The sequence below is a fragment of the Choristoneura fumiferana genome, chromosome 17, assembly GCF_025370935.1.
Source record: "Choristoneura fumiferana chromosome 17, NRCan_CFum_1, whole genome shotgun sequence".
Classification (NCBI taxonomy): domain Eukaryota; kingdom Metazoa; phylum Arthropoda; class Insecta; order Lepidoptera; family Tortricidae; genus Choristoneura; species Choristoneura fumiferana.
In genome coordinates this window covers 8,199,539-8,212,574 of record NC_133488.1, presented here as the reverse complement: position 1 = coordinate 8,212,574, position 13,036 = coordinate 8,199,539, and the positions used below count along the sequence as shown (strand labels likewise).

The following is a 13,036-nucleotide window of genomic DNA, read 5'->3' as shown; positions in this document are numbered from 1 at the left end:
TACATTTGAAATTTACCATGAGCTTTATGGTGAAGGAAAACACCTTGAGGAAATCACATAATAATGCGAAGGAATTCAATGGTGTGTGTGTGTGTGTGTGTATGTGTGTGTGTGTCAAGTTCCTTAAACTATGGCCCAAGCCCCCATTCTGAGAGGCCTGCGCCCAGAAGTGTGGCGTATATAGGCTGGGATGATATACAGGGTGTCAGGGTGGAAAGATCGAATGGATGGCAACTAAATACCTTAAATATTGGAAATAGCACATTCATCCCAGCAAAAACATAAATGTGAAATAAGAGCCAAGTTCAATATTATGATATTTTATATGAATTATTATTAAGTAGGTACCTACCTACTAAAACAGTTATCGAAAAGCATAACTTATTATGCCCGTGCAATTTTTAGGGTTCCGTACCCAAAGGGTGCCAACGGGACCCTATTACTGAGACTCCGCTGTCTGTCTGTCTGTCTGTCCTGTCCGTCCGTCCGTCCGTCCGTCCGTCCGTCCGTCCGTCCGTCTGTCCGTCTGTCCGTCTGTCCGTCTGTTCATCTGTCCGTCCGTCCGTCCGTCCGTCTATCCGTCCGTCCGTCTGTCACAGGGCTCTATCTCTGAAGCCGTAAAAGTTAGACACTTGAAATTTTCACAGATTATGTATTACTGTGGCCGCTATAACAGCTATTTTGGTGAAAATACAATAATCTGGTAGTGACATCTTGGTGGTCCTACCAGGATCGTCTCTGCAGGAGGGATCTCCTCAATAGTTATTAGTACAGACTTGAAATTTGCTACACATATATGTAGTTTAGACGACAGGGCAAGTACAGTCAACAAAAAGTACATTCGGCAAAAAAAGCTTGTATTAAAAATGTTTTTTTTTAAGAAAAACTTATTTAAAGCATTATATTTATTTGCAGTGTAGGTACCTAATGTAACTATATGTTTGCTCGGGTGGAATATTTCAACTCAAATTTGAAGTGGATACCTTCAGCCGATTGAGCTGAAATTTTACACGCATGTATAAATCCGATGACAATGCAATATTATGATAACATGGAATTGATCTGATGATAAAGCTAGCGGGTGACCATATGAACTCTGTGATAAACGACACGACCGCATCGAGTTTGGATTGGACTCGTTTGTCGTCTTGACGAGTACTTTGGTAACCAGGGGCATAAAGTACGGTGAGCAAAAAAAACTTATGTTAGAAGAATTTTAAGAAAAACTTGTACTTAACTATTTACGGAACCCTTCATGTAAGAGTCCGACTCGCACTCGGCCATTTTTTTTTAAATATAAGTACAACGACAGTTAACAGTTTATTTACACGATTCTTGTTGCCATGGCAACGCAATAAATAAACGTCTTGTAGTTTTGGGATGACCCAATTTTTGACAACGTATAATAAATCGAAAACCGTTTGCAAATAGGCTTTGTGAAGCGTTTTCAGAAATCACATTCCAAAAATATGATAAACTGAATTAAATAAACAAAATTTATGTATTGAACTTCATTTGACCCCTGCACTGCAGTGTCCGTCCCGTCACAAAGGCAGTTATTTATAAAGCAGGTTTACACTCTAAGGCAAATTGACAGTTTGAAATGTTGCTGTCCTGCTAACAATAGCAAAGAGTGACAAAGATAGAACTTTAATCACATGATGCGCACCCGGCTTTAAACAGTTGTCATTTATCGTAAAGTCCGAAATGTATACGAGTATTTCCAATGCATTTTTACTAATTAAATTATTAAATTACGATGTTACAAGTAAATATAAAAGAATTTAAATATCAGATTTTAATAAAAAATATCTATTTACATCACACCATTAAACAAACATAGGAAATAATCGAAGCCAAAAGAAGAGAAATAAATAAAACTATTTGTCATGGTTCATTTAGGACCCAAAGCCGTGCTTGTATTATTGTAACATTGTCACTTTGTAATGTCACATTGTGTTATGTAGTTACGACCTGAATTTTTCTAGGCAATGGAACGTGGCTCTCTCAATGTGACGTCATCCAGCGTATTTCGTACAAAAATTATAAAAAATTAAATACTCATCCAAATTCAAAATCAATGAAAATGGTGTCTTAAAATATCCTATTCTTTCCAAAAATAAAATAAAAACTATAGGTTATTTTGTTTTGGTGCATCCCAATTTGAATTCGCTCCCACGACGCCATCTACTGATTGCAAACGAAGTTAACACGTCACGTCATCTTGAGAACTGCAGGGCTACTACTAAATTCGAAAGTAGAAGTTCATATCGCACGGTCCCTCTCACTCTCGTATGAAATCATATTAGCATCAGCGTGACGGTACGATACGAACTTCGAGTTTCGAATTTCATAGTAGCCCTACTGAGGTACGTCACCGTACTTAGACAGTGCCCTCCATTCGATCTTGTTTAAATTTAAAATATTATTCACGGGAACGCACTACCAGGATATCAAGTAGTATTCTATCACATGTCTCAAAGGAGATCTTTGTTTATCTGTACGCCAAGTTTCAGCCGTTATTGCGTGGTTCAGTAACAAACATCCAAACATTCAAAGCTCTAAACATCCAATCATCTTCACAAACTTTCACATCTATAATAGTAGTATGACATTCCGATTTGGTCGAAATAAATAAAATTATAATTCTTATTATACTGCCTCTTTCTTTTTCTCTTGAAATAAATTTTGATGTGTCGATTAATTAAGTTGGTATTTTTTTATTCAACGGTACAATCTCTCACTCTCGTACTCGTATATTAGCGTCAGTGGGACGGTACGATACGAACTTCGATTTTTAGGGTTCCGGAGCCAAAATGGCAAAAACGGAACCCTTATAGATTCGCCATGTCTGTCTGTCTGTCTGTCTGCCCGTCCGTGGCTTTGCTCAGGGACTATCAATGCTAGAAAGCTTGAAGAAGATTTTTCACGGATATATTTTGTAAATATGATATAATATGATATATACAATAAAAAATTCAAAAAACTTTTTTTAGGGTACCTCCCATAGACGTAAAGTGGGGGTGTTTTTTTTTCTCATCCAACCCTATAGTGTTGGGTATCGTTAGATAGGTATACCATTAGGGGTTTGCTAAGACGATTGTTCGATTCAGTGATATGTTTGCGAAATATTCAACTTTAAAGTGCAAATTTTCATTAAAATCGAGCCCCCCCCCCTTAAAAATCTAAACCGGTGAGTGGAAAAATTTGAAAAAATTCAGGATAGTAGTACCTAAGTATATCAAACTTACAAAGTATAACGGCTAAGTTTGAGAATTATTAGTAGTTTAAGAGTAAATATAACTAAACTAGATGAAAACCCGGCTTCGCTCGGGTACAATGTAGAATCATAATAATTTATGTTTAAAAAAAAAATTTTGCCACTGTAAAGACTGTCGTACTTATCGAAAAATCTGAAGTATATTCCCAGCCTTAATATTATCACAAACGTACTTTCACAGCTAACCTACGTATCGGTATTTCACCAGTAGATAGTTCTCCTAAATCTTATTTGCCCAAATAACTATGATGTCTCTGTCTCATAATCAAAGAATTAGACCAAATCGATCGTACAGACGAATCGTACCGTATATGGGGCCCTTAAAAGGTCACAATGGAGAACGAAATGCAAACCTGTGACACCTGTGACACGTGATGACGTGACACTAACGCCACTTTGATGTGATGACTTTGACATGTTTACTTCGCAACGCCATTATATACAGTAATTTATTCAAGTTTATATTGAAAATACTCGATTATCCGAATTTTCCGCCTACAAGTTGTCGACTCGGATTGACTAATTTTTTACGCTCTTCAATTTGATGTGCATTTCGTTCGAGTCTACCGTACCCCTTGACGAAATTATTAATATAGACTTGGAAGATTCCGTATAAATTGACCTATCGCCTCTCAAGCAGGGTTTTTTTCAAATGGCTCGAACCCTATTTTTCGAAATTCATGTGCGGAATTACATTTGAAATTTACCACGAGCTTTGCGGTGAAGGAAAACATCGTGAGGAACCTGCACAAACCTGCGAAGCAATTTAACGTGTGAAGTTCCCAATCCGCACTGGGCCCACGTGGGAACTATGGCCAAGCCCTCTTGTTCTAGGAGGCCTGTGAACCGTATATAGGCTGGGATGATGATGAGACTTGGAAGATTCCGTATAAATTACGAAATCCTTAGAAAAATATTAAGTACTTATTTTTTTCATAATGGCTACGGAACCCTATTTTGGGCGTGTCCGTGCTCTTGGCCGGCTTTTTTTTTTACTCAGTTTGACATGAGTTTCTGTAATGCCGGCGCCACACATATCACAAATGTTTGAACACATATGATTGGATCACATGTGAAGCACCGGTTTTTGCTTACCAAATATTTAGCAAATACCGGTGCTTCACATGTGATCAAATAATTATGTGTTCCAATATGTTCAAATATTTGTGCTATGTGTGGCGCCGGCATAATGGGCGTGTACTATCTCTTAGTGGTCTGTGGTGTATACACGAAAGTTCGGGTCGGTATTTCCACGTCATTATTTTCCGAGCCGGTAAATAATGTCCCGGTTGAGCTTCATCTGTGACTTGTCTGTGACTTTGCGGTGTCTGTCAGTGTCTGTGGGTATTCCAAAGAGTTTTAAAGAGTAGTGGCAACTCTATGGTCAAATTTGCATGTATGGTAACAAGCGCTATCTGGTAGCTAGCTGAAAAACTAAATCTGACATAACACCTACATGCACGCAAACAACAAGCTTAACTTGTAGAAAGCCCAGTTTAAACATATACGGAAAATTGCGCATTTTGCATTACATCATGAGGCCGGAAAGCAAACGAGTTTATGGTGGTCACTTCACTTGGTCACCCGAGAGGAGCAATGTAATACAACTTTAACAATACAGCAAAAAAACAGATAAATTTAAAAATCCGCGAAAGCCAGGCAGCCAACAGACAGCGGAAAAATGGTGGACAGACTGAATTTTCAAGTCCACGTTTGACACATAATTTGTCAATTTTGTGCTATTCTTTTGTCGCCAGAGGCGCTGACGTGTATGTAAAAAGGTGACGCTTTAAGTGTGCCCGCCCCCATTCTATTCTAGTGTGTAGTGTGTGAGTGAACTCTGTCTGTGCTGTTTATTCCGCTGCCTGGCCTGCTCGCTCTGCCTGCGCTGCGTGCGTTGCCTTGCTGTCGGCTTGCTTTCCGGTGTTCTTCGATTTAAATCAGTTTCAACGGTCAGTAAAAAACAAATTTCATTAATTAACTAAAAAAAATAATTATTTTATATCATTTCGCTCGCGACTGATCATATACAACTATTACAACTTATATTAACAACATTTTGCTTTTCTGTTATGAAGGTAAGCTGTCATCGTAACCTATTTTACTGTAATCATCACTTTTTACTAATGTATTCTACGATATTTTAGAATATAATTGGAGTTCTATAATTTTGCTAGCTCTAAGTATCCAAATAATCCATTTTAGGGTTATTATTTTAAACCGGCAGTCCGGCGTGCCTCTCGGAGCCATCTTGAACCACTGTAATGGCCGCCGTTCTGTTCGTGTCACATGTGATGTGACGAATTTCTCTGGGCACGAATTCTTCGTACTTAGTTTAGGATCTTCAAAAAATCTTAAGTTATTCTTGCTTTAATGATGTTGTGGTCTAAGCAGATGGAGGGCGGAGTGGTGCATCCTCACCCGGTGGGGGCTGTCGGAGTGGTGCACGGAGGAGTGCAAGGAGTCGTCCACGGTTTGCCGGTTCACGGCGCCGGACCTGACGGCGAGCACGCTCAACACGGGCCGCGCCGCCGTTACCAGAACCGTCCGAAACCACCCAACAACTTGGAGAGGCTGCCATTGGATGAAGCTGCTAAAAGGGTATGTTCATAATTGAGTTGCTTTACTTCAAACTCAAAAGTCCAATTCTCAAAATTTTACGATTTTTGTATCAAAAGAAAAAGCAAATAAGGTAGACCTTCCTAGGAATAAGAGGGTAGAGTGGACTTATCCAAATTTGAAGTTAAGCGACTCAATTGCTAAAAAAAGTCTGATCAATTCCTGCTTTACACGTATTATTTAAACATACAGTACTAACAGTTCTTTAGTTTTTATACCTAAATAATAATTTCCATAACCATAACAAAAAATAGGGGTTTGGCTAGCAAAATAAGTTTAAATTTTGTCTACCTCGACTTCAAGATGTTTAGTCAATGTTTTTAAATTTTGTAACTGCAATATTATACATGTATGACAGTAAAACATGAGCTACATTCTAAAAATCAGTTAAAATTTATCTAGATAATTTCAGAAAATATTTTTTTCTTTCTACATGCTACCCTCTTTATTCTCAGAACATAGGTATAAACAAATTATTGATTTATAAGTTTACTAGCTTATGCCCGCGACTTCATCTGCGCGAATCTAGGTTATCGCGCGGTGGCGCCCTCTACCGGAATAAAAGGTATCCTATGTTGATCCTTGGGGTTCAAAATACCTATATACCAAATTTCATCAAAATCGGTTCTGTGGTTTCGACTTGAAAGCGTAACAGACAGACAGACAGAGTTACTTTCGCATTTATAATATTAGTAGGGAAGAAGATATCATGCTCCGCATACACTTTTCTTGTTAGAATTTTTATATATTGGCATTAATCTGATGTGGCTGTTAGCGCTATTTTAGCTGTTAACTTTTGCAGTTGAAACAGACTCGAAATCATAACTATTCTCAAGACTACTAAGATATTTGTATGCCTTTAATATAATGCAAATTACAACAGCAAGAAACATAATGCATCATTGTTATTTCTGTTTAGGTACTTAGATAAGTAAAAAATCAATTTAAGATTGTTAATTTATTAAGCTTGTGGAACTTAGGTATAGGCATAAATCACAAGTAGCAACCACAAAAGTTTAAAGCATTACATTGCAGATGAATTAAAACTCAGATTTTCTTGTAAATAATCATCATGTACAGATTTCTTTTTTTTTTATTTAGGAGATGGAAGGTATAGGCATAAATCACAAGTAGCAACCACAAAAGTTTAAAGCATTACATTGCAGATGAATTAAAACTCAGATTTTCTTGTAAATAATCATCATGTACAGATTTCTTTTTTTGTATTTAGGAGATGGAATCTCTTCCAATGAAGACTCCTGTGTCTGTCCTTCAAGAGCTACTGGCCCGCCGTGGTACAGTGCCCAAGTATGAACTGGTGCAGATAGAGGGCATGATCCATGAACCTACGTTCCGTTACCGAGTCACTGTTGCTGATCTTGTTGGTAAGTTTAGTTATTCATTTTATAATTCTTTTGTATCTAGATCAACTAGTTAGCTTACTCTAGACCAGACATTTTCAACCCTTGTGCCGCGCTGCCGCGATTTCCGCGACGTGTATGCTGCATTGAAATCATGAATAGCTATGTATTTTAATGAGAAAATTTTAGTACAAAAACAACTGGCGCGTGGCGTGTGCGATTCGTACTGTCAGGTTATGGTAATGGAGCGGAAGGAATGGCGGGGCGGGTCCGTGATACGCGCCAATCCGACACGCACTTGGCTATTTTGATTGGTTTGCCGTGAAACTGATGAAAGAAAAGTGCCATTAACACCCAAACCTTGAAAACACCTGCTCTCAGACTTTCTGTGAAGTACTACTAAACACCTTTACTGTCAGTTGCCTATCAATAATAAAACTAAGTTAATTTTAAAACAATAATGAACTCGAAATCTGAAGCACCTGTGAAGTCTTGTAAGGTGCTTCGACCCTCAAGGGTAACCCTGGATTCTAGTCCAGGTTTTGTTATTGCATTGAAACACGGCTGTTTATTTGGTTTAAAATGACTTGGTTATTTTTTTCTAAATTGATTGTTTTTCATATGGGCCAAAACTACCCTCCATTGAGTCAAAAGTGCCAGTAACGGTTTCAAAAATTTCAGAATTTTTTGATTATTGATGATTTTCAGTTCAGTGGCTTCAAAGCCATAACAGTTCGTGTGCTCTGCTTACCCCATTTGGGAATACAGTCATGATGTTTTTGTTTTGTGTGTGTATGTGTGTTCAATTTAAGCTTTTTTGTTTATTATTTATTAAAATATGTAATTTTCTGTTTACAGCCATGGGCACTGGGCGCTCGAAGAAAGAAGCCAAGCACTCTGCTGCAAAGGCTTTGCTGGACAAGTTGACAGGGGCTGCACCTGCTGATACTCCTGCTAATGGCAATGTGCCAGAAGCGTAAGTACTGAACAATTATAAAAATTATAAAATATCTCCTGCAATTAACTGTTTTAGTAGTTTATGGATTTAACTAGTACTTTACTTAGTATTTGCCAGATTACAGAAAACCTTATCTTGAAAAGTATACAAATTAATAATTAGTATAATATACTTTTTTTTTCTCAACTGTCTGAAATCTGAATGATGTTGATTGAAGTAATTCGTTTTTTTTTTCTATCATAAAATAGTAGCAGTTACATTATACTTAAGTGCAGTGAAATGAACAATTACTGCAGTTAACTGATTGCTATTGCACAATTTTTAGAAAAGATTTTTTAATCAAGTGTCTTGTGCCAATGCAACACTAAATATTACCTGTGCAAGAGTAATACCTTCAGATCCCATGCTTATGGACACTATTGTCAACAAACTGTAAGGGCAGCTGCTGTGGGTATCTCCATATTCTAAGAGGTGCATTTCTGTTTTAATATTAAATTCAAAGTATTGGAGTGGTAAAATTTAATAGAACTGGAGAATAGTGATATTATTATAATCTTTTTTTGATCTTACAAATCTTACGATATCTATAACATTGATTTTACTGAATCGATGCAGGATTTCATTATTTGAAATCTCAATATACTAAGACAATATTTCTTAAATTAAAGAACAGCCATCCTCTCAGCACCTAGCCTGAATTAAAATGGCTTGGCGAGAATTTCGGCTGTTTTTAAAAATAGAAGTAGTTGACTACCTTATTTTGCAATAAGTCTAAAATACTGTTAGATACTGTTACTTTTAAACATTTTATTTTATGTAATTTGTGGGTAGTTACAATTCTTACTATCTGTTTATATTTTAAATGTGGCAAACAGCTAATCAATTAATTATTTCATTCAACAGTGGTGCTGTGGTAACCTCCTTTGAAGATAAGCTGATGGGGAATCCTGTTGGTTGGCTGCAGGAACTTTGCATGTCGCGCTTTTGGCCACCGCCGTCGTATCACGCTGAGAATGATGATAATGTTAACAGGCGTAAGTGTTAATTTGTCTCATTTTTTATCAATTTTAGCCGCCGTTAATGAATACATATTTTTTTTGTTGCAACTAACTAGCTTATTTACCTTCTAAGAAGTTGTACTACTTAGTGGGAGAATGTATTTTTTAACTCCCGACGAAAAAATGAAATTTTTAGCAAAAACTTATTCTCCCAGCCTTCACAGTCTAGTTCTTTATAATAACAATTACAGCAAATAGTGGGATCAATAAGCCTACATTAAATATGTTCTAATTCTATTGGTAATTGGGCTGGGTACCATAAATTTTTGCCCATCATTCTTTACAATGATGATTAAGATTGTTATTTTTTGTGGAAATAGCTGTCTATAAATCTATTGCTATCACCACAGTATTCAAGTAAGTTTTATGGACCACACACAATGAACATTTTTTTACTGTAGGAAAATATTTAGTGTTTTAGGAAAAGGATAAATTTCATTAAATATTTTATAGTATAAAGATTGCTTTCTGGAGTTGTCTGGCGTCTGAATTGAAATAATGCTACCAGCTTTTTTCTTAATAGAATAAAGTTACAATTTGTCCACAGGTTTGCCGCATGAGCGGCAGTTCACTATTGTGTGTGCTCTTCTGAAGCGCCGCGAGGTTGGCACTGGCAAATCTAAGAAATTAGCCAAGCGTCAAGCTGCTTATAAGATGTGGCAAGCTTTGCAAGATAACCCTCCGGAATCATTCCAGCCTGATGAGGAGGTAAACAATAACCAGAAGTCTTTGACTAAATATTTAAATAACTTTAAATTCACTTTGCAATACACTCACTCAATTGTTTATTTTTCAAACATTGCTTGTCCATAAAAAATAAAGATTTAATTTTTCTTTTTAATATATTCATTTGGCTTTTCTAGCTTCAGATATTTAGTTTCCTTCACAAACTTAAAATTACATATAATAACTTTTACCAAAAAATTATCTGTCTTTTTAAATATAAATTCTGAAGCTAACAATCATGATCCCTTGTAACTAATATAAATACTCTTCCAAATTTATTAACAGCCATAATAGAACTTGTGGCATGACTGTGTCATTCTTCTGAAAGGGTTAGCACTTGGCCAGGTGTTTTACTATCTTTCGGTCGGGCGGCTCCTGCAAGCTGGAATGAAACAAAAGGGTGACGAAGGTTTTAAATCGTTTTAATAATCCGTGTTATGTTTTAGGGCGGAGTCGCGGCCCGTTATGCCGACTTGAAAGATAGTAAAATCTCCACGCTGACTACAAGTCACAGCCACAAGGTGTCGCAGTTTCACAAACATCTCAAACAGTCTGTCGGCCCCAACCTGGCCAAGTTGCAGGTATGATAAATTTTAATTACATATCTTATGCATGGGTTTGGTTTTTGTGATTTTGTCTTAACATAAAAAATTTACGTAAATGAATGCTGTATTCATTGTTGATTTGATTAGTTAGTGACATGTCCTGTGTTTTTTTTTTCGTTACCGATACTATAATAGCAATATCTAATTTCCAGGTCACTCCATTGAATAACAAGGACTTCAATTTCGTCCAATTCCTGCAGGAGATTGCGTCTGAACAATCATTTGAAGTGACATATGTGGATATTGAGGAAAAATCGATGACTGGTCGCTGTCAGTGCCTGGTCCAACTCTCCACGCTGCCGGTGGCTGTTTGCTACGGCAACGGACTCACCAGCAAAGACGCGCAGGCCTCGGCCGCACAAAACGCTCTCGAGTATCTCAAGATCATGACCAAGAAGTGAATTCGTCAACATCTCGCGACATCAGTACCGCAGGTCAAATATGAATAAAATTGAAAATGAACTTTAGCTCTTTACAATGCTACTTCCCCTGGACTGATGTCGCTAGGTTTTGAGACTGCACTATCTTAATCACCACTTCCCATTTGAATATGGCATGTTGCCAGTGCCAGTAGCACTTCGGGCTATGCTTTATAACTGGCATATTTGCAGTATCTTACTTGTGATTATTTTATGCTTATTGTGATTGTTTAATATTTATTAATTCCTCTTGATTTTCAGTTCCCATTCAATTTTACTCAACAAGTGACTTTTCACTTGTACTATTACTGCCAATGTGCGAGGGTAAATTGCATAGCCCGTAAACTTAATGAAACAAAGTATGGAGTGGTCATATAACATAATACAAGCTATACTTTGCATAGAATTAGTGTAATTTTCCCAGCGTGGAAATTACTTAAAAATAAAAAATAAAAACAAAAAATCCAAAAAAAAATAAAAAAATGTGTAAATGTAAAAAAAAGTGTGGACTATAATATTTCCAGTTTAATATTCAGCATTATTCTAGGCATGTTTTTGCATTCACATCTAAAAAGATGACTATTATCAATTTTCAAGAAACAAAAACTTAATAAATCTTAGCTTTTAATGTATAATGTAATCATGGCTAAGCCACTCATCTTTTTACTTATTCTGGTTCTATTTAATTTACAAATATTTAGTTAAGTCTGGTGTGTTTTTAAATATTTAACATGCTGAGCATTAAACGGAAAAGTATTCTCAGCTAGTTTTGAATTTTGTCTTGTTGACGAACCGCCCGACCTTACCTTTGTAACAAGCTCCGAGATGGTAGTCCCTTACTTGAACTAAAGAACTTCTTACAAAGTGCAAGGGTTGGATATTGCATGACAAGGAGTGGCAGGATTGCAAATTAATTTTATTTGTATTTTAACCAGTCACTGTCTAGGTTTTCTTTTAAATTCATGATGGAAAACTTTGCAGGGAAGCTGAGAACTTATGTGTCAGAGTGAATTATTATATCACTGGTATTAGTGGTTGCGGAGTTAGGATCCCTTGCCTGTGAAAATGGGCATTATTTTAATGCAAAGTATAGAGGTTGTAACAATTTCTACCTGTACAGCATCGTCGTCAGTGCTTCAGAGACGGCGAGGCAAGGACGAGGATTCTGCACGCACCGAGTTTCTTTTAAATTGAATGGTGTGCGTTCAACCTGCCCTTTATCAATCGCACTGTTCAAGTTAGAAAAGACTTACCAGAGTAAAGGATTGGAGTTCTGTTCAACCAAGACCGACTAAATAAAATAGTACTGCCAGCACAACTAGGCGCAAATCGTTTATTTTGTGTTTAGTGAGTCTTGGTTTTACTTCTTGTGATTAATCTCACAGATAATCTTATAGTAGTAGAATATTGAAACCTTTTTGTGAACACTACGATTTCACATTTGCATAGTTGTATGATTCTTTTGTTTTATAAAGTGCCGTAAGTAATGGATTTTGTCAATGCACTGTTTGCTCTAATTAAATAAAATTTTGATGTTGCTTAAGTAATTTAAATGGATATTCTTATTTCGTTACCCGACCCTACATTGGCACCAGTCCCACCGCCAGCGAATATTAGAGTATTTTTTGTTTGAAAATTTTATCGCTATTAGTCTCCGAGCGACAACTTTTTAAAATACTATAAACACTTCTCACTCCGCCGGTAGGACTAGTACCTATAATTATTGATACAGCCAAAGACTGTTTTCCAAGTAATCGAGTGACCACGTACGAATAAATAAGCCAGGAAGCGTAACTCTGAACTAATTCCACACAAGAAATGGCCATACTTTAAACGAAAAGTATGATTCAAATACGAATCATTTTCGAGATTGCAAATAAACGTGCTTGTTGAATGGTTATAAAACTTATAAATTCGGAAACAAAAGCAGGAATTGGTTCCAGATGCACAACAAATTATGCGCAGAAAACTGTTTTGAAGCCACTAGGACACGCGAGGCCATTTTTCTAA

General features: G+C 36.7%; 1 protein-coding gene across 1 annotated transcript; it reads left to right on the top strand.

Moving 5' to 3' along the window:
• The first annotated feature begins 5,106 nt into the window (after positions 1-5,106).
• LOC141436733 (protein Loquacious-like) lies at positions 5,107-12,579 on the top strand. The gene is made up of 8 exons (XM_074099757.1): positions 5,107-5,232; positions 5,675-5,881; positions 7,131-7,284; positions 8,119-8,236; positions 9,122-9,252; positions 9,824-9,984; positions 10,449-10,583; positions 10,760-12,579. The coding sequence occupies exons 2-8, from the start codon at positions 5,675-5,677 to the stop codon at positions 11,006-11,008; spliced, it is 1,155 nt and encodes a 384-aa protein (XP_073955858.1). The 5' UTR covers positions 5,107-5,232; the 3' UTR covers positions 11,009-12,579.
• The last annotated feature ends 457 nt before the right edge of the window (positions 12,580-13,036 follow it).